The 23,036-nt window shown below is 34.7% G+C and overlaps 1 protein-coding gene across 2 annotated transcripts in view; it reads left to right on the top strand.

Annotated features, from left to right (window-relative positions):
• The window catches only part of AKT3 (AKT serine/threonine kinase 3), a 361,197-nt gene that overhangs the window by 296,486 nt on the left and 41,675 nt on the right, over window positions 1-23,036 (top strand). For both annotated transcript variants that reach the window (XM_025361843.1, XM_025361849.1), the window contains exons 11-12: window positions 6,299-6,513; window positions 13,659-13,746. In XM_025361843.1, the coding sequence (XP_025217628.1) occupies window positions 6,299-6,513; window positions 13,659-13,746 (303 nt within the window). The remainder of the gene's footprint in view (window positions 1-6,298; window positions 6,514-13,658; window positions 13,747-23,036) is intronic.

Raw genomic sequence — 23,036 nt, 5'->3', positions numbered from 1 at the left:
TGCATGTGTAGCTTTAAATGAATGTACCTTTGCTCTTTTGTACATTAGAAGGAAATAAACTGATAGTAAATTATGGATCATATGATATCTTGAGGGGATTTTGTTTTTATAATCTGTGCTGTATTTTCACACCTAGAAATTATAAAAGAAATTAGAAATCACATATAAACTCTTACTGTTAAATTTTATTATTTGATTTGGCTCCTATTGAATCCAAACCATTTTATGCAGTGCTAATTATTTAGAGTCTCAGCTTTGCTCTTGAGTTAGCAGTACCTGATCAACTTTCCAACTGTAAAACAGTTTGAAAATCAAATGTAGCTTACATGCAAGACCCAACAAAATTAAAAGTGTTAAGTGCGTTTTGGCAGTTCACTTTTATTATGCCCAGTCCTCAAATGTACCAGCAGATAATCATCTGAATGTTAGTTATTTTTCACATGCTTATGTGATCACACAAAAAGTACATGCTAAAAAGAAGCAGATGGTGACAGATGGGGAAGGTTGAATAAGGTGGTTTTGGAAACCTAGAGAAATGCACTTCTGTAATAGTGTAAAAATAAAAATTATTTGATAATCGAGTTAGAACTAACAAAGATTGCAAAAAATGACTTGATTGTTGGGAAATATATAATATCTAGCTGTGGTTGCTATTGAGAAAAAAATGTATATAATTTTATTTCATCTAAATGTAAAATGATTTGTTTTTCCAGTTACTGAAGCAGTATTTGATGCATTCTTTTTAGTTTTTTAGAATCTCATTCTTAGAAAACATTTCACTTGCTCTAATTTTCCAGATTTTTTTCTTTGAAACCTACTATCTTTAATATCTTACATATAATGTAACATAATGTAACATTTTTAAAATAGCTGAAATAGATGAGAATATTTTGATAACTATTTTGATACAAAGATTTGCTCAAAGTCATTGTGTTAGGTCATAGTACAAATGGAGATTAAATTCTATATAAATTAAAAATCAAAGATATATATTAACTTCCAGAAAAGGTAATAAAGGAGGTGCCAGGGCGTGGACTAGTGTTGCAGGTGTGGGAAATGTTTAGAAGCTAACTTGCTCGAAATGTACTAAATAGAATTTTCTTTATTTTAAATCCAACAAAGAATAAATGTAAAATATGTCATTTTGTGGGTGCTGCCAATATTGTTTTTAGGAGATCTGAAGAGAAATGTATGAGGCTAGTTACATATGTTTGCACATTTAATCTGTAGGTAAAAATAGTAGCACATGTAGTTACATTCTGATTAGTCTTTGCACAAAGTTCTACTATATTCCAGCAGATTGTAAAGCTAGTCTTAGAATCTCTATGCTTTCTGTGAAAAGAAAGAGTTGTTTTAGTAGCCTTTCTAAAATTGTGGACAACCCTAGCATTTTATTTACCTATTAATAATTCATATGATATCTATCCATCTGGGGTAATTTTGAAAACCTTAATATTCCTGGTAATTCAGAAAAGATCTCATCACCATGATTAAAGGGAACATTAAAGGAGTAGAGGGATGAGTTCAGATAGAAGTTGTCTGCTCTATAGTTAGAATTCATATTTAAGAACTTCTAACTCTCATATGAGTTGGCTTACTGTTTAGTTGAATATATTTAATTTCTTTCTATAGTATGTTGCTATTTTATATGATTTTCTGGGTAATATTACAAGCCATTCCATTTTATCTCATAATTAGACATTGTTTAAATGTGAACTAAAATGGAATTAACGCCTCTCAATGTTTATAAGTGGCATCTTGTACTTACTTAGAGGTCTGTCAGTTCTTAAAGTAGCTATTTTTTGCCCTAACTTCTTTTCAATGTTATATGGTCTTTTGGCTTTAACAGAATATTTGCATTCAGTACTTTGGTATGATTCTAGTTTAAGCACAAAGTTTAATTTTAAATTCTCTGTACCATGAGAACATATACAAAACTAACCCTAACTGGGAACACTAGTGATTACCTATAGTATTTTACAATGGCTATTGTTACTTGGGTTATAAAGGCTCAGTTTCTTGGAATCCCATAATGTCTATTGCTTCAGAATAAAAAAGAAGTATAGAAATCTCTTGGAAGATATGTGTAAGTATGATCTAATCATCATTATTGTATCCATTTAGCCTTTCTCTTGTTGAAGGATTTTTCCTGTGCTAGCCAGAGTTTGCTTTTGAAAGTACGATGTTAACCGTGTACAAGTATTTGTGTGTGCTAGGAGAGGTGGCCATAAAGTGTATAGCCTTCATACAATTCATAGCAAATGGCATTGACAGTTGCTGTCACTTAAAAATTATTAAAGCAGTTGAGAAATAGTTACAAAATATGTATTCATGAAGAAAATACCAAGCAACTGTGGAATTTATAATCTTATGTATTGAAATGGATACTTTTCCTGAAGCTGCAGTTCACTTTAAAATCTGAATGAGAAGATTTATAGGTCTTTTTTTCTTAGCCCATACCTGTGATGTTAAGAATATATGAAGGGCTCCCATAAATGATAAATGATACAGATGTGTGTTTAGGTATAAAACACACATCTATCAGTTACCTGAAATGTAAGACTACTGGAAAAAACTTTTTTTTTTTTTGAATTAGTGGTAAATTGGTTCATCCAAGTTCGCAGTTTACTTTCACAACATAGGTGTGCAGACAGTTTGTTTAGATGTTTAATTTTTTCCCCCATCTGTTCTGTCAGGATTATTGATTGAGCAGTAAGCCACTCCAGGGCATACATAGCCTCCTTATAATTGCTTGCCTTGGGTGCATTGTGTGGCCTGGTGGGTAGGCTGAGGGAGGTGTTCCTTTAACCTCCTAGTAAATCCTCCTGGTAAAAGAATATTGGAATGAATAGATTTTTTTTTTAAAAGGCCCATTAGCCAAATAAATATTTACATTGGTAACTTGAATTGATAGTATCATTTAAAAATATGTAGTTTCTCATTCAATATCATTCTTTGAAATTAAAACACATTAGTTCTTGAATTGTTATTAACTCACTTGGCTGTTTTATAAATGTAAGTGTCTTCATCAAATATTGATCAGATATTTCCAGGGTATTTAATGTTAGTTTGTATCTGCTGTAACCTCCTTGAGTCTTAGGTTTTATCATATCAGAAAGTAAAGCAATTTCTGGCTCCTATTAGAAATAAAGCCTTATTTTCTAGAGTTTGTGCTCTGTTTGAGTTTTCATTTGATGTGACCACTCATCAGTCTGTAACAATTGCATTTTTTTTTAATGTTCCAAATCCCCTCTTTCATCTCTGTTTGGGCATTTGTGTTGAAGGTAGGTATAAAGTACAACTACATCTGTGGTTATAAAGGACTGTAGGGGTAGAGGAAATACCAAATGTCTGCTTTCCTATTTAAAGTTTGGGTTTCATTTAAGTCAGTAACGTTGGTTTTATGGAAAAGAGACGCAAGTTTATTTCTTCAAGATAAATCTTTCATTGGATTTTTTCAGGAGCATATTTTGATCTGTATTTATATCCAAACTGTATGAGAAATTACCTTTTAATGAAGTTGAAATATGCTCTACCGTTGTTGTACCTGTCCGTTATACCACTGTTTATCATACCTTTCAGCCAGCCCTCACAATAACCATGAAATAAATTAGCCTTTTAGCTAGAAAAAAAAATTCTCAGAGGTAGCCAGAAAGACTTTGCAATCCTTAAGTTAAAAAAATGTAAATTGTATATGTTATGTATTTATAGAATAATAAGTGCTTTGAGTAGAGGGAGAAAAATTGTCTTCTTAAAATAATCTGAAAGAGGTTATTGGATTCAAATTGGTTAATTTGACTGTGGGATTTCCAGAGTATTTAAAAGTATTGTGTTTTGAAATAATGTAGACTCAGAAAAGAGAAAAGATATTGTTTGAATAGTGGGAACATATATATCCACATATAAGATAGTGTAATTATTTTTATTTATATATGTTTCATCTTATAGCTGTTTGGAGATAGGATTTGAACAAAAATCTTTCTAATTGATAGTGAAATCTCTTAGGTAAAGAGGGATTTTAGTTGTTAGGGTGTTTTCTCCTCAACATTGCTTAAGTTTACATGTGAGGAAGACAATACGTTACATCAGTTTTATTCAATACAAAGTGATACGGCAAACAGTTCTAATTATAGCATTATGTATCTGTAGATCAATTAAAGCACGTATGTTCAGAGGCAAAATCACTTATTTTAAGAATCAGTATTCATTTTACAAAGCTAAATAAAATTTATTTTATCAAACAGATTTTTTTACAATGCAATTTTATTTTTCAGTTGCTTATTTCTCTTCAAAAATAAAAACCCCTTTTTTTATGTACTCACTTTCCCTTCTGGCTGCAAACCAGGTATTTAAACAAAAATAAAGGATTGCCAGTTTTGCCAGCTGGGGATGAGAACCCGGCTGGTGAAATGTGGGTTCAGGAGGCAGTTAATCCAGCTTTTATGCTTTTTATGGTTTTATGAAAAAAAGAGGTTAAAAACCACATTTGGCTCCTTTCCGTATATGCCACTGTTTTATTGGTGTTGTAGGAATGCAGTTAAAGGTTACTTAGATTTACATTTTTTTGTTGTTATTAGTTAAAATCTTGTGTCAGTTAGATAAAGGCCCACAAACAGTGCATTCTACTAATTGGCCATGAGATAGATCCTTGAATCATCACAAGTCACTGGTATTTTAAAATAATATATGCAGCATTTCCTTTAACGTAAATATGTAAGTAGAATTTCTTCTGCTTTTTCAGGTTATTTTTTTGTTTTCTATTTGTTCTCAGATTACTCATTTCAAACAAGTAAAAATACATTCTTTAGGCTAATGATGAAAACTAGAATTTGTTGTTCTTCCAGAAAATGTTTTTGTTAGTTTGTGATTTACAAAACATTTCTAGAAAAGCATAGGATCTAAACTTGTGTTCATATCCTACCAGTGAAGTTTTCAGTTTTTTAGCCGTAAAGCAAACATTGATATAATTGAATTAAAAATCTTTTCATAATAGAAATGCTTACTGAATAGATCTTTTAAGTAACATATTTTTTCTCATAAATTATATCCTTTGTCTTTAAATACCCTACCAAAGTGCCTTTCGTAGCATTTTTAGTTAATCATAATGTAACTGTCAAAAATATCACCTGTAATTCTGTGAGATTATTGATAAATTTTAAATAAAAGTCATGTAAGAGTAATCTTCCAGAAAATATTTAATTTGAACCAAGGAAGTTTGGAACACAAGTACTACTTTGTCCTTATCAAATGTTCTCTTTTGTAATCGGTTATAAGTGTTTTTAAATTGATAAATTCATATATGTGGTTTTCCTGATCTGGTTTTCCAAAGCTGAGAGCATCAAATAAAGTAAGCTTTAAGATTATCAAATACAGTTTTAAAATAAAATATTCAAAGTTGCATATGGATGAGGAATATTCCATTGGATGAAGAACAAATCTGATAAAAAGATAAAACCAAATTTTTCCTGGGGCAAATGGTAAGTTACCATGTTCCCATTTGAACACATTGCTCCAACATAGGCAAACGGATACTTTTATATCTTTTCTAACTAAATTTATTTTGCATGTAATATATTTTGGGAAAAATTTAAGGACATATACCACACAGATATTAAGTCCATTTTTGTGCTGTAACAAATTTTTGTTGTGAGGTACAAAGCTGTGGCTATTAAAGTTTATTACAGCTCATACCATAAGCTATTATATTCACTTTGTCAATTAAATAGTTCCAGAAAGAGTTGAAACATACAGGGACCTCCAAAGGTTTTCAAACTTAATGATTGTCTTGCCCTGTAGACTTCTCCATTACATTGCCTTTGTTTACTACTGTCTTTCACTGTTTAATTTGTATTACTTAGTTCTTCTTAAAGCAAGAATGTGTAGTGCATGTTATATGCTCTATAATCAGCACACCCTAGCTCTGAGTTGTTACTTAAAGTCCACATGGGTGGAACCAGAATGAAAAAGTCACTAGGCCTAAGAAAAAATATGTAAATATGCTAGCTAACGTTTTTCATTTGATCCTTATGTATATTCATGTACTTGGGATTTTTTTTTGTACGACCTGCCCCTTTTTTTGTACACTGGCCATTTCTGGATATATATTGAATGTTCCACATATTTGATGAGATTTGTGTTTTTTGTAGGATGCTTCACAGTTTAAATGTCAAGATCTCAGAATAGACTACCTAGGCTTTGAAAGTTAAGATTCATTTTTATATAAAAATCTTATGTTTTATGAATAATGCTTTAAAAGTTAACATATAATAATTAATCTTTTTACTGATTTCACTTTTAGGTGTTAGAAGATAATGACTATGGCCGAGCAGTAGACTGGTGGGGCCTAGGGGTTGTCATGTATGAAATGATGTGTGGGAGGTTACCTTTCTACAACCAGGACCATGAGAAACTTTTTGAATTAATATTAATGGAAGACATTAAATTTCCTCGAACACTCTCTTCAGATGCAAAATCATTGCTTTCAGGGCTCTTGATAAAGGATCCAAATAAACGGTAAGCCTTGACGCTCAGCGAATTACTGATGAATGTGGTTAAAAATTGAGATATGGAAATTAATTCAAATATAACTAACTCCAAGAAGCAATGTATTTGGTGTAGACATCTTCCCACTGAGATCCTGACTTATTTTTAACTGCATAATATAGAACATTTAAAAATTTTTCTCGACTCTTTCCTAACTTGGAACTTTTATGCAGATTTACCAAATAAGGATTTTGAGAGTTTCATTATCCATATTATGAGTGAAAATTTGTTAATTGCTCTGTTACTTGATCTTGTGGGGATAGGAGAATCCCTTTTCTTTCTTTCAGTCTCTGGGCCTTTGTATTTCTTATAAAAGGAATAGACCTATTTTTCAATACTCTCCTCTCCCCCGCAGCCTGTGTTAACATATCTAATTGCTTTTTTTTTTTTTTTTTTGAGACGGAGTATCACTCTGCCACCCAGGCTGGAGTGCAGTGGCGCGATCTTGGCTCACTGCACCCTCCGCTTCCCAGGTTCAAGTGATTCTCCTGCTTCAGCCTCCTGAGTAGCTGGAACTACAAGCACCCCCACCACACCTGGCTAATTTTTGTCTTTTTAGTAGAGATGGGGTTTTGCTAAGTTGGCCAGGCTGGTCTTGAACTCCTGACCTCAAGTTATCCACCTGCCTCGGCCTCCCAAAGTGCTGGAATTACAGGTGTGAGCCACCACATCCGGCCTCTAACTGCTTTTTTGTCATTTGAAAATAATCTTTTCTATGCATAGCTGAAAGGGTTGATGGCAAAAAAAATTGTACACACTTTGTATTTCTGTTTTTGTAGCTATGACTATGACTTGAAGAATCCTATGGCTCTTGCTGCTTTGTTCAGTGAACTACAGTATTTTTTATTCATGTTTATACATTCATTCATGTTTATAAATTCATAAATCATGTGAAATGACTATTAATTTTCAAAATGTCTCTTAATATGTGTGTTTGTATATGTACATATCTGCCTTCCCATCTAGGTATCTATGCATATCAGTATTTCTCTGAGTCTACTCATTTGAAGCATAGATGATTTCACATATTGTTGAATCTTTTATAATACCTCACATAGGGTTTTATGAAAATGTTTTATTTATGGTTGATGCTCATATATATATGTATATGTATATGTGTATACTGACTGGATTAATGAGTGAATCCCAAAAAGTTGGATTTTTAACTCTATCTTAGAAATGGTTTTCATTGCATTCTTCTAGCTTTTAACCTTATAAGGAGCATGACTTTATCTTCAGCAGAAATAAGCAAACATAATAAAAGAGATACTGTCTTTTTGCTTTGTGAAGAATTATTCAAGAATCATTTTGTAATCCTAGCTACAGACATTATTTATATGTGTAAAGTGATTTTGTTTTCTTTTTCAGAGCACTTTCACATACATGAACTCCCTGGCTTTTTCAGTAGCCTTGTTGGGTGGATAGGGGAGATACTATTCTCATTTCCATTTCATTGAGTTGAAAACAAAGGCCCAGAGAGGGTTAGGTGATTTATTCAAGGTCTCTCAGAACATTCGTGCAGACCAAGAGTAGAAATCAAGTTTCTTGGTGCCTATTTGGTATTTCGTATGTATCTTATTTACAGTGCAACAATTTCTTAGTTCAAGTTTTGAAATGTGTTCCGTTTAATAGCATTCTTTTACAATTAAGTAAGGAGCAGCACCTGGTGATAGGTAACCTTTAAACAGAGTAGTGACTTTTATCTTTTTTTTTTTTTTTTGAGAGGTGGTCTCGCTCTGTCATCTGGGCTGGAGTGCAGTGGCACGATCTTGACCTGCTGCAACCTCCGCCTCCTAGGTTCAAGCAATTCCCCTGCCTCAGCCTCCTGACCTCCTGAGTAGCTGGGAGTACAGGTGCACACCACCACACCTGGCTGTTTTTTTTTTTTGTATTTAAGTAGAGACGGGGTTTCACCATGTTGGCCAGGATGGTCTCCATCTCCTGACCTCGTGTTCCACCCACCTCGGCTTTCCAAAGTGCTGGGATTACAGGCGTGAGCCACCGTGTCCAGCCAACTTTTATCTATTTGATTTTTTGGTCTAATATTTGGCTTGGTATTCAAGGCAGTGAATTTTTATCTCATCCTTTTCTTATTCTGGCAGGCAACTTTGACCACCCTTTACTTTGTGGCCCTCTATATAAATGGCTAGTAGAACAAAATTTACTTGTGGTTTTCATGTGTATGTCTCATTCTTTTTTCTTTTTTTTTTAATTTGTCAGCCCACCCTGTGAATAGCACATAGTCAGTACTTAGGAACTACTGAATGAATGTGAGGCAAATTCTTAGAATGTTAGCCGCCTGGTATGTATTAATAGAATAATTCCTGTTTGTTCACCAGGAGGTTGTTATTGATCTAATGAGAAGATGCAGTATTTTCAGTGATCTAATAATTTCTTTTATAATAGATGTGTCAAGCCCCTCCACTGCTGCAGCAAAAACAGGGGATACAAGGATGAGTGAGATGAACCAGTCTCTGCTCTAGATGTTCATAGAATAATCTGGGGCACAAAACATATACTCACAGATGCTCAGGTCAAACTACATACAAAGTACTGTTGAAATTATTGGCTTTGTCTAGGGGATTAGGGGACTTGAGCTGAATCAGAAAGGAGTTCGAATTTGCATTGGCACTCAAGCACAGAAATTTACATGTAGAGTTTAGCTAGGATTGCAAAAGAACATGGCATTTGAGAAGCTCAGTGACTAGAGTGTAGAATATGAGTTGGGTAACATTGGGAAATGAAGCTGATATTAGATTATAAGGATCTTAGGTTTCTTAGAAAATATTTAATCTTTATTCAGAAGAGGATGAGATAGTGCTTAAGTATTTAAAGCAAGGGATAGTATAATCAGATTTGTGTCATGAAAAGGTAACTCTGGCATCTTTGTCATGGACAGATTAGATGAGTGAGGATCCAGGGGCAGGCAGAGCAGTTAAAAGTGTTTATTGGGCCGGGCACAGTGGCTTACGCCTGTAATCCCAGCACTTTGGGAGACCGAGGCAGGAAGATCACTTGAGGTTGGGAGTTCAGGGACCAATCTGGGCAACATAGCAAGATTCATCTCTGTTAAAAAAAAAAAAAATGCTGGGTGAAGTGGCACATGCTGTAGTCCCAGCTACTTGGGAGGCTGAGGTGGGAGAATGGCTGGAGCCCAGGAGGTCGAGACTGCAGTGAGCCAAGTTGACCCCATTGCACTCCAGCCTGGGCAATAGAGTGAGTCCTTGTCTTTTTTTTTTTTTTTTTAAAGAATATTTATGGAATTGTTCAGATAATAGATGGAGTCCTTCCTGAAGCAGTAGTACACAAGTGATAGAGGTTATGATTAACTAGAAACTGTGAGGAAGTAGGAGGAGTCAGGAATCCCTCTGAGGTTTCCAGCTAGGGTGATTAACAGACAGGATATGCAAACCAACGAGACTTGATGGGGGTAGATGTTGATAATAACTTTGGGTACACTGAGTCTGAAGTTTCTATATAAAACCAAGATGGAAATGTCAAGTGAGCAGCTGGAAATAATAGAATCAATGCTTAAAAAAACACAGTAACTGACTATATGGATTGGGAGCCATAACTATATCTAGGAGGTAGCTAGAGCCAAGGTAGTAGTGGCGAGGGTAGTGGATAAGGAGAAGAGGGCCTCAGGACAGAATCTTAGGGAACCTCAGTTTCAGGGGCAGAAAGAAAAGAAAACTAACAAGGATCTTGAAAAGTCTTTGGAAACATAAGTAATGATAGCATTATAATACAACTCTTCATTTTTTCTACACAGCTATTTTAAATACTACTGGAATTTTTCTGGTATGTGTTATGGAATTGCTGTTAGTGCTATCCAAGGGTCAACTATCATTTTGCTTTTATTTCTTACTCTCCATCCTTTATGTTCATTCTGTTAGCCCCTCCTTTATCTTCCTATGCAGAGTTGATAGGAAAAACATGACCTCATGTATTCAGTAACATTAGGAAAATGTGAATTCTGTGATGTTCCTAATAGTAAAGGAATTCATAGTAGCTGAGGATTTAGTTTGGCATTCTGATACTGGAGTTTAGTATTCTAGACATAAATATCTTACTTCAAAGCATATTTTGTTATTATTTTTGAAGTCTTAAATTGTATATTAGAGAGTCATTGACACTGAAATTTTTGACAGTTTCACACATTGAGGAAGTGTGTTAAAGAATTTCTCCTAGCTTCTAAAATGGAAGTCTGATTGTATTCTCAGACTTTGCATAGTATTCATAGCTGATATTTTAGTTTTACATGTATTTGATAAATATAGAATAAATGCTGGCTATGTTCAAAACCAAAGTATTGCTAGAAAACTTGAGGAGTTACAAAAATGGATAACTAAAGCTGGATTAAAACATTTTATTTACAAAATGATTATGATTCTCCACTCCAACTCCCATCTCAAGTACAATTCAAATGAAAACAGTATTGAAATAAACTATAACATAAGTGTAAGAAAATGCCATGGAGCTTTGATGTTTCTCATGCAGACTATGTTGATGCATGCTTGAAAATATTAAATGCTTTTCAGAAACGTGTTTTGGTGCTTTTGCTTCTCTGGTTCCCTAAGCACAAGCTTAGAATGCCTTTTGGATAATCCAGCACTCTCCTTGTCTTCAGAGGAGTTTGCAGTCTCCTGGGGAAGAAACCCTACACAATTGAAATAGAATGAAAAAGAGGGCAGGGTCTGAAATGCTGAGCTCTCACTGAATACAGAACTACCAGTCTGAAACTTCCAAATGCAAACATCAAACAGCACTATTATGATCAAACCTCAAAGTCCCATCTCTGGGGTGTAGTTCATTTAGAGAATTTTATAAGGATCTGGGAGTTGGAGACCCAGCTGATGTGAATCATTTATCATCACTAAAGATACTCAGGTATCAGTTGACTGTTTTCCATTTTGACTGTGTGTCAAAGGATCCTAGGTCCTTCCCAGTCATGTGTTTCTTAGATCTAATAACCAGAAGTCATTAGAATTGTATAATTATAAATGATTTCCAACCTACGATGGCTTGACAATTTTTTGACTTTATGATGGTGCAAAAGTGATGCGTATTTAGTATGCTCCTCAACTAATGATGGAATTGCATCCAGATAAACCCATCTTAAGTTGAAATGTGGGTTTATCTAGACATAACCCATCGTTAAGTTTAGGAGCATCTGTATTTGTTTTCTGTGACCTACTTGGTTTTCTTCCAACCCAGTGGTGTGTTGGAGTTAGCATATACCGGCTCTCAAGAACCAACTGTGAAATTTTCACCAATTTTGTGAGCTGGTTGTAGATTATGGTCATTATTATATAAATTTACTAGTTAAGAATAGGAAAAGCAAAGGTCATAAATACTCAAAACTCATTACTCCTTAATTTGTTACGTTTCACTGTTATCTGTATTTTTGAGATTAGTTATGTCTGCTGTATTTCTATGGACATAATATATAATGGTTTTCTACGATGCATCTCTTTCTGCCTACGTGTTCAGTGACATCTTACTGGTAGCTCAAAATTGGCCACGGTGGGAGAATTTATACCACCAGAATTGGCAAATAGTATGAGTTGGGGCTGGACTTACGGTCTTGTTGATTGTTTAGACTTAAGAGAAAATGTTAATAATGCAGATTAAATTTAAAAGTTTGTTGTGTCCATATTCGTTACATTGTAAATAGCACCAAAAAGTGAGTCTTCTTCCACTGTCCCAAAGTTATTAACCATTTAGCAAAGAAGTCACTCACATAACTGACAAGTGAAGTTCTGAAGTCTCCATTGTATCACTTTCAGCTTTGACTTTAGCATAAACGAAAATGTCAACCAGTATTCATGTTGAAACTAATCGTAAGTTGCATCCATTAGTGGCTTTGGAGTACAACAAAAATTAAGAAGTTTTCTGTGAGAATCAGGTGACTAATTTACAATACACAACGTTGTATATTCTATGATCTTTGTAAATTTTGTGTTTTGCATTCTTTATATCAGTAAAATTTAAATTTTTATGTCTGGGGTGTGGTTGTGGCTAGGTCAGGCAAGGTTCGGTCCCAGCAGCTCCATGGCTGCTCTGCTCTGAGCACCTGGTATCTACTATGCCCTTGGAAAAAAAAAAAAGAAAAAATTATATTTGTATAAATGCATGATTGCTCACAGAGAGCTGGTTGTTAAGCACTTACCGGTACATATCATTTCTAATAATGAACAAGTCCAAATAAAGCCAACTATATTAAATTCAGATATATAGGTTTATTTTCTCTTCCTTTTCTTGTTCTTTTTCCCTCATTTCCTCCTGTTCTTTCTATTTCTCACTTTTAGTTCCTTTATTCTTAGTAATATGTACTATATTAAATTGAATAAGCCAGAAAACACCAGAATTTCCTTACCTATTATTAATCCATTTTCATACTGCTATGAAGAAATACCTGAGACTGCATAATTTATAAAGAAAAAGGGGTTTATTGGACTCACAGTTCCACTTGGCTAGGGAGGCCTCACAATCATAGTAGAAGGTGAAGGAGAAGCAGAGGCACATCTTACATGGCGGCACCCAAGAGCATGTGCAGGGGAACCGCCCTTTGTAAAACCATCAGATCTCATGAGACTTACTGACTCTCATGAGAACAGCATGGGAAAAACCTGCCCCCATGATTCAGTTACCTCCCACCTGGTCCCTGCCATGACACATGGGGATTATGGGAGCTACAGTTCAAGATGAGATTTGGGTGGGGACACAGCCAAACCATATTCCTATGTTGTTTCTAACCATTGCAGTGACCCACCAGCAAATATTATTATTCCTCACTCTGCAGATTAGAAAACTGAGGTTAAGCCTCTTTTCTGTTGTCACACATCTCATAAGTGCCAGAGATGGTTGCTTCTTCCAGATCTATCTCCAAAGCCTCTGCTCTTTTCCAAATACTATACTCTTCTGAAGCTAGTTCTTATAAGCATATTAGGAAAAATAGAACTTATAGCAAAAGCTGTTTACTTTTAGAGCTGTTTATCACAAGAACTATTTATTGTGCAGAAAATTACACTTTCACAAAACCTTTTTTTTTTTTTGTTATGCTTTGAGCTTATGTAAATGTTTTGTACTTAATTTTATTTCTGTTCTCATAGCCTTGGTGGAGGACCAGATGATGCAAAAGAAATTATGAGACACAGTTTCTTTTCTGGAGTAAACTGGCAAGATGTATATGATAAAAAGGTAAGATATCTTTATGGCATAGTGTGTATATATTTTGGCTGCACTGCTAAAATGAATTTATAGTAAAAATATTTTAAGTGATTAAAAGTTAATGATGTAATGATACTTTCCATTTTACCGACATTTAAGTGAATACTGAACTTCTGTGCACAAAATTTTACTTATAATTTTGACTCCCTAAATGCCTCTTGAAATTTTACTCAACATGATCACAGAATTTATTTTTCTATTTTTTCCCATAATAATTTGTTAGTTTGCCTCTCGTTATTTCTTTAATTTTAAAAAAGATACCCAGTATTATTTTTTCTTTAAAAAACTAGTTAAAAATGTTTAATTTGCCCTTATGTCTTTAATTTTAAAGTAAACACTTCAGATTCATTTATACAAATCTTTGTTTTAAAAGGAATTTAAAGAAATTTGTTTTTAATATTTAATGAAGTAGTAAACACAATGTCTTATTTTGGACTTTTCTGTCATTTGAAACAGAACTTTATTGCCCACAAAATGAATACTGCTAGGCCACGCATGGTGGCTCATGCCTGTAATCCCAGCACTTTGGAAGGCCGAGGTGGGAGGATCACTTGAGGCCAGGAGTTTGAGACCAGCATGGGCAACACAGTGAGACCCCATCTCTACAAGAAAAATAAAAAAATCAGCTGGGCGTGGTGGCACACTCCTGAGGAGGCTGCTAAGGCAGGCAGGAGAATTGCTTGAGCCCAGGAGGTTGAGGTTGAGGCTGCAGTGAGCTATGATTACACCACTGTACTCCAGCCTGGATGACAGAGTGAGACCCAATCGCTTAAAAAAAAAAAAAAAAAAAAAAAAAAAAAGAACACTACTAATTATATATGTTTAGTTTTATTGTGATCTGCTTATTACTTGTTTTTATTTATTTATGTATTTTTTGAGGCAAGGTCTCTGTTGGCCAGGCTGGAGTGCAGTGGCACAATCACAGCTCAGCAGCCTCTACCTCTCACCTCAGCCTCCCAAGTAACTCGAACTGCAGGTGTGAGTTACCATACCTGCCTAATTTTTTGGTACTTTTTGTAGGTTTTGCCATGTTGCCTGGTATGGTATTGAATTCCTGGGCTCAAACAATCCTCCCTCCTTGGCCTCCCAAAGTGCTGGGATTATGTGAACCACTGCACCCACCCTTCTTGTTTTAAATACTGCAATTTTTGCTTAAGTTCAGGAACGGGATATTATTATGTCTGTCCCCCGCTACCTGCTTTTTTTTTTTTAACCACCTCAGATATTGTTAGTACATTCATTGATTTTGATATTTTGATTTTCAGATGCTTATATAAAATTTTTACTATCAAATATTTTTCATTCAATAATTTACTCCAAATTTTTCTGTAATTATTTTTAGTTCATCCCTTTCAGTTTATTCCAACATTTCATATTTTTCTCTGAAACATTTATTAGTCAACAACATTTATTTTGGGTCTATTATGTGCCAGGTGTTCTTCTCTGTTAAGCCTTAAGGTAAAGATAGAATTATGTCATATGAATTAGATGAGTTAGGAGGAAGTAACACAAGCACTTCATGTCTGTATTATGTTATTGGTCACTGGGAGTGTGGTGATTTTCGATTTGTTTCTTGTAACTAGGAATTTAAAATAGGTGCCTCATGTTAGACACCTCTACTCGATTCAACTCACATATCCTGAGTTTCTTCTATGTCTAAAAGTACCATGTTAAGTACTGAATCCTTCACAACTTTGATGAGAAGCATTTGAGCATTCTTAAATGTGCTAAATGTTTATTATCTTCTTATAGACAATTTTACATCCACTTTGTATCACTGAGGATGTTCCTTATGAGTTGCATGCATATATAGGAATGCCCCTAATGAGCTGTGTACTGTTTTCATCGTGTCAGTACACAACAAAAAAACCTGGAAGAGATGAGGGCTTGCTGTGTCTCCCAGAAATCATGCATGGTTTTATTTTTAATAAATAGCTAATAATAAGCTACAACTAAATATCATCCCTTCTAGACACCCTCTTCTAGGAGGACTTACTCCAAAAAAAAGAAGAGGAAAACAGCCATTTCTTTAAGAGACAGTGGTTGGGGTACCAATGTGGCCCTGTAAATTCAAAGAAGGGCCAAAATATGGACCTCCTTAGTCCTGTGAGGACAATAAGATTAGCTACAAAGTTTCCTTATCTCAGTGTTCAGCTATTCATGTTAAATAAGAGTTTGGCCCCACCTGGAGAAAGCTCTGAGAGCCCAACCAGTATACCAGTAAGGAAGCAAGGCCTATCCTGTCTCAGCTCCACTGGGCTAGACACGCCCAGCGTAAAGGTGATAGTAAGACAGCCAGCAGCTACCATGTGGGAATGGAATTAGGGGAGCCAGCAGCTCTGGCAGGGAGGAGGAGCTGCCAAAACAACTTCTGATGACATATGTAGATAAATTCCTTCAAGTTGTTATAATTATTTTTTTTAAATGGGTGCCACTTAATTTGAGCAAAAGTGTTAAATGTCTTGCATAAAGAAGCACAACCAAAAAATGACTGTTTCTGTAAATAATAGATTGGTCGTGGATTGATGCCATCTACAGGCTTACTCACGGCATCCTGTGTGACCCCCGAGGCTCTGGTGTTCTCTGCAGCCCCATACATACTTGAAGGAGCAACTTTATTATAGCAGCACTTTTAAATTTCAGTTTCTTTCTGAAAGGAAAATGTGATTGAGTCTATTTGGGTTTGTATCATATCACAGATGAACACGAAATTAATTGAGAACCAGCCTGATGTTAGTAGCTGTTTTAATGAATTCAGTTAAAATTTCAGTGTTTCAGTGTAAATTACTAAATCATTTATAAAATAAAACATTTTTATGGAGTCCTTATATCTTTAAAATATGTAATTTATTGTAAAAGTCAATTAATTCCTAAGATCAGGGATTATTGTTACATTTTTATTAATAAGTTTTGGTAAATTTATTCTTGTTAATTTATTATCACATAATTATTGGCTATTTTTCTACTTATTGCTGCACATCAAGAAGTGATGGCACATCTAGAGATTCTGGCATCTGTTGAGGAGATCTGAATCTCTTCCTAGGCAAAGTAAAAAGTGAAGTAATCTGAATTACAAGTAGCGTGATGTTCCACTCTAAAGAGCACAGTATCAAAACATGAAAGAACAAAGTTGGATCCTGGTCCTGGATTTGCTTCTTGCTTTCTTTGTGGACATGGACAGGTCATTTACTCATGCAAAAGATACGATTCTTTAAGTACCTTCAAGCTTTAAGATTCTCTAGCAGGGTGTTTTGTAGCATGAATTTATCTAGATTAATGTCTATATAGATTTCTACATAAATTTTACACTCTGTCAGTCTGCTAAGATTTTGTGTGAGACTGTGTTGAATCTGTAGATAGATTTAGGGAGAGCTGACATCTTAACAGTGAGTCTTCAGATCCATGAATGCAATTTATCTCCATTTATTTAGGTCATCTTTAATTTCTCTCAGTAATGTTTTGTAATTTTCAGTGTTTAAGTCTTACACAAATTTTGTTAGGTTTATCCTTAAGTGTTTCATGTCTTCCAAGGGAAATGATATTTAGAATTTCATTTTCACTTTATTTTGCTGCCACTATATAGAAATACAGTTGGTTTTTTCATACTGACCTTTTCTCCTGCAGGCTTGCAAGAATTAGTTGTAGTAACCTTTTTTGTAGATTACTTACAGTTCTCTGCACAGACAATCATATCTTCTGTAAATAAAGTTTTACTTCATTTCTAATCTGTATGCATTTTCTTTCTTCTTTTGCCTTTCTGTATTGGCTAAAACCCTCAATATAATGTGAATAGTGATAAGAGTGAGCATCCTGACTTTGTTTCTAGTCTTAGGGAGAAAAGCACCTTTCACCATTAAATATGATGTTAATGAGCACATCTAGCAGCCAGATCTGGGTTTCTAAATATTATTCTCCAATAAAAGGAGTCAAGGCTCCTTGAGGGCGTGACTGATTTCAGCACTATTATGGGGGAAGAAAAAAAGATGAGCCTGGAGAATTTTGTGATGTCAGAAAGTAAGGAGGGAGCCTTAAAAAAAAAAAAAGGCAAGACATAGAAAGTACCCAAACCTGAAGAGTCCTCTGGCAAAAGCTGAAACAATTTCAGTAATAAAATATATAGTGTTAGTTTATGATCCAAAGGATAAAATATGTAATCATGAGTCTATATTGCATAAATAAGTGATTGATTGTCTAAATAAATAAAGTGTTGAGAGGGACATGTCTTCCTTACAGATGAATTCCAATTAATGTAAAAGAGGTGAGGAAAGTAGGAAATTACCATTAAAACTCCTGAGTGAAAATTGCTCATTCAGGATTCACCTATGAATGCTAAAATTAGTAAGCAAAAGTTTAGGAAAGAGGATATTTCCATACTCTCAAGATATCTCCCTGTGAATATTTATCATTTACAAAGGTAAAATGACTAACTTTACAGTGGAGAGATCTGGAAAACACAGTTTTAACCAAGTGATCACGGTTAACATCACCAGTAAGTAAGATACTGACTTCATGGAACCCATGATAAGATGCTCTGAGAACGGCACATCACTTTTGAAGTGCTCTCCTCCGAGATGCATAACCTCAATATAATCATGAGGAAACCTGAAAAACTCACATGGCAGGACATTCCTCAAAATACCTGGCCTGATAACTTCAAAAGTGTCAACCTCGTGATAGACAAAGAATGATGATGGAACTCTCATAGATTGGAGAAACTAAGGTGGCATGATGACTTAACTGCAATGTGGGATCCTGGGTTGGGTCCTGGACTAGGCAGGGGCATTGGTAGAAAAACTGGTGAAATCGAAATAAAGTTGGTAGTTTAGTTAATAGTATTGTACTGATGTTAATTTCTTTGTTTTGATATTCATACTGTGGCTATATAAGATACTAACATTAGAGGAAGGTGGGTAAAGGGTATATGGTAACTATGTGTGCTATATTTTTGTAAGTCTTCTCTAAGCCCAGAATTATTTGAATATAATATGTTATAAAAACATGATGTTAATATAGGTGTTTTACACCTCCTTTATCAGATTGAGGCAGTTCTAGAGCTAGGTTACTGAGAGTTTTTAAAATCATGAATGGGTATTGAGTTTTATTAAAGCTTTTTCTGCACTTACTGCAATGCTCATATGACTTTTCTCTTTTATGTCCTATTAAAATGGTGAATTAACATTGATTTTCCAAAGTTGAGTGAACCTTGCATTCTGTTGAAAAACCCACTTCTTCATGGCGTGTTATTATATATTGCGAGCATTGGCACATTGTATTTCTAAGGCTATTTGTATCCTGAAGTCCTGAGCGATATTACTGTGTCATCTTCTTTTCCTGAAATGTCTTTGTATAATTTTCACTGCAGGATCATGTTTGCTTTTTAAAAACAAAAGGAGAAGTACTTCTCTTTTCTCTTTGATTTTATAGAATTGTTTTTGTGGGATTTGTATTATTTATTAACAAAATATTTGGTGGGATTTACCAGTGAAGCTCTCCCTAGACCTGGAGTTTTGTCTTTGTTGGTAAGTTTTTCACTGTGAATTCAATTTATTTAATAGTTGCAGGGCTGTTGTGGTTATCTGTTGTTACTCAGATGAATTTTGCTCTTTGTGTCTTTCAGGGAATTTGTCATCTAAGTGAAGTTTCTCTCTAAGGACTGTTAGTCATGCTTTGCACATTTTGATGTGCTGTGTTTTTATTTCAAAAGAGTTTTAATTCCCCTTGTGATTCCTTCTTAAGGGTTATTTGTAAGTGTGTTGATTAATTTCCAATTTCCAAATATTTCCAATTTTCCATAATTCCATAATTTCCAAATATATGGATTTTTCAGTTATCTTTCTGTTACTGATTCCTAGCTTAATTCTCTTGTGGTTGGAGAACATAGTTGATATGATTTTAATTGTTTTACACTTTAGAAGATTTGTTTTATGGCCCAGAAAATGACTTACGTTGCTGTATATTCTATATACACTTGAAAGAATCTCTACATTGACCCTTGAACAATGCGGGAGTTAGGGGCACCATGCTCAAAACCCAGTAACTTTTGACTCCCCAGAAACCTAACTACTAGTAGCCTACTGTTGACCAGAAGCTTTAATGAACAGTTGATTAACACATATTTTGTATGTTATGTGTATTATATACTGTATTTTTATAATATAGGAAGCTACAGGAAAGGAATATTGTTAATAAAATAAGGAAGAAAAAATATATTTACTATTCATGAAGTGGAAGTGGATTATCATAAAGGTCTTCCTCTTCATTGTCTTCATGTTAAGTAGGCTGAGGAGGAGTAGGAAGACGAGGGATTGGACTTGGCTGTCTCAAGAGGTGGCAGATGCAGAAGAAAATTCGGGTGTAAGTGGGCCTATGCAGTTCAAACTCATGTTGTTCAAGGGTCAGCTGTATTCTGCTTTTATTGCATAAATTGTTCTACTAGTGTTCATTAGGTCAAGACAGCTAGTAGTATTGTTCATGTCTTCTATATTCTTACTGATTTTCTGCCTACTTGTTCTATTGGTTTCTGAAAAAGGATTGTTGATATTGTCAACTGTAATCGTGAACTTTATCTTTTAGGTTTTGCCTCATGTATTTTGAAGCCCCATTGTTAGTTGCATACATATATAGATTAAGGATTGTTTTCTTGGTGAATTTACCTCATCTTTTTTTTTCTTTTTCTTTTTTTTTTTTAAGAGATGGGGTCTTGCTATTTTGTCCAGGTTGAATTTGAACTCCTGGGCTCAAGCAGTCCTCTTGCCTCAGCCTTTCGAGTAGCTGGGATTGCAGGCATACATCACTGCACTCATCTTTACCTCCTTATCCTTAGGAAATGTTCTTCTGTATAGACAGCAGCAATCTTTGTTTTGAAATCTACTTCATCTGATATTAATATAAGTACTCCACCTTTCTTTTGCTTTTGTGTAATATATCTTTTCCCATCATTATACCTTTATCCTATGCCAATTATATTTAAGTGGATATTCTTTTAGACAGCATGTAGTCGATTCTTGTTTTTTTCTTATTCGTTAGAAACTATGGCTTAATGTAATGTGTAGCCCATTTTCATTTAATGCACTTAATGACATAGTTGGGTTTAAATATACCATCTTGCTGTTTGTTTATTTTTTTCTTTGTTGCTTTTTTTCTCTTTGCCTTCTTTTGGATTTGTTGAATATGGTTCCATTTTATCACTGCTATTGTCTCATTGTATGTCTGTTTTATTGTTTGGAGATTGTTTCTAGAGTTTGCAGTACACATGTTTAACTTAGTCTACCTTCAGTCATAACCAATTTACATACAATAGCGTATTTCTATTTCCTCCTATTCTTTAGGCTATTACTTGCTTACAGTTTACTTTCACATATGTTAATAAACACCACAATACATGGTAATGGTAATTAGATTTTGCTTTAGATAATTATATTTTAAAGTGGTTGAAAATGCTACACATTAACCATTATTAGCACTCTCCATTCCTTTATATAGACTATGCTTCTATCTGCCATCATTGTTTTCTTGATTTTCTTTACTATAAGGCTCCTTTAACTCCACTTCCACCTCCCTGGGTTTGGAAACCTTCATGGGAAAATGTGTTTGAAGGAATACAGGATTGGGAAACGAAGGAAATGTGACATTTCAGAATGGGAAAACAATGTGAGAAAAAAATAAAGTAGTAACAAGAGAAGTGCATGAAGATATGCTGACTGGAGGAACTGGAATCTGTGGTGGATAGAATCTGGATGTAAACAGCGGACAGGTGGCCCGTGAATACAGTGCGGCTTCTTGAAAGTTGACCTCGTATGTTTGCTTGATCTGCTTACCAGAACTGTAGATGCTGAAGTAAGGAAATGACATGCGGTAATTGGATTTTTTTCAAGTTTTGTTGGAATAGACTCGTAGGGAGAAGAGTCTGGAAAAGGGAATCTCATTAAGAGACTACTGCAGTAATACAGTGTTAAGTGACAGAGCCCTTACTAAAGGAGAACACAGGCAATGAAGGGAAAGGAAGTGTGAATTCCACAGAAATTATAAAGAAATTGAGGACTCCTATTTTAAGTCTAGCAATACTGGGGAAAATACTGGGAGAAAGTTTAAGGAAGAGGATTATAGTTGGTTTTGGTAATTAATTTCAGATAGAGTTGTCTAATGGCTAGAAATATAGCACTAACTTTTGGGAGTGAGAATGGAAGTATGTATGTCTGGAAATTCAGAGTTTCATTAGAGCTGTGGAAATGATTAAGGAGGAGAGGGCTAAGGAAATGGATAGGAGAGAGGGAAGAGAAGATTTGAAAGGGGAGTCAGGAAGGAGGGAAGCAATGAGAACGTGGAAGGTTGGGATTGAGTGCTGGAAAATATTCATGGTCAATAATGGAAGTTGGTTTGAGGACACATTTTTGCAAAGTGTATCAAGATCATTTGTGAAGCATCATGCCAAAGTTGAAGTGGAACTTTTCTGAGTCGTGACTTTCTACTTTCTGGTTGAGATATTCAGCCTGAAGAGCTTGGTGATTGATGGCAGTTACGCAGAGGTTAATGATTGTAAGCTACTGCTTTTACAAGTGAAGCAGGGCCAGAGGAGTAGAACAGATGCACCAATGGAAGAGAAATAAAAGGCTGAAAATAGGTTTCTATTTGATATTTTCCTTATCACAATCAAATAATGGCCCACTTTTAAACTTTGGGTCAAAGAAAGATGTGTTCCAAATATCTGCTAGACATTCTGCTGGCTAACCCTTCTAATTAGTGTCTTCTTTTGGTCATGAGGCATTGTACTTAGGATATAAAAACACAAACAGCTGTCAAAACCAGTGTTATTTCTGGCATGAAATGTATACAGGTTAAGCTTTAAAAGCCTTCAAATTGGGTTAGGAAATACAACTAGATTTTCCTTACAAAATCTCACCTAGAATAAAATTACACAGCAAACTGGAAAAAATAATGAGGAGAAGCTTAATCAAATGACACAAAAAGTAAACAGAGGCAACAATAATAATTTGGGGCTAAGTAGATTTCAGATATTAAATGTGATAAGTAGATCATTTGTAGCATAAATGATGAAACATTTATTTGCACCAAATAACAGCATCTACATACACAAAACAAACACTATTAAAAATGCAAGAATTAACTCAAGATGGATTGGAGACATAAATATAAGACCTGAAGCCATAAAAAATTCTAGAAGAAAACCTGTGAAAAATTCTTCCGGAGATTTACCTAGGCAAAGAATTCGTGACTTAAGTCCCCAAAAGCAAATACAGTAA

This window comes from Theropithecus gelada, chromosome 1 (assembly GCF_003255815.1).
Source record: "Theropithecus gelada isolate Dixy chromosome 1, Tgel_1.0, whole genome shotgun sequence".
Taxonomy (NCBI): Eukaryota; Metazoa; Chordata; class Mammalia; order Primates; family Cercopithecidae; genus Theropithecus; species Theropithecus gelada.
The sequence above is the reverse complement of the archived record's forward strand: the minus strand, read 5'-3'. Positions and strand labels throughout refer to the sequence as shown.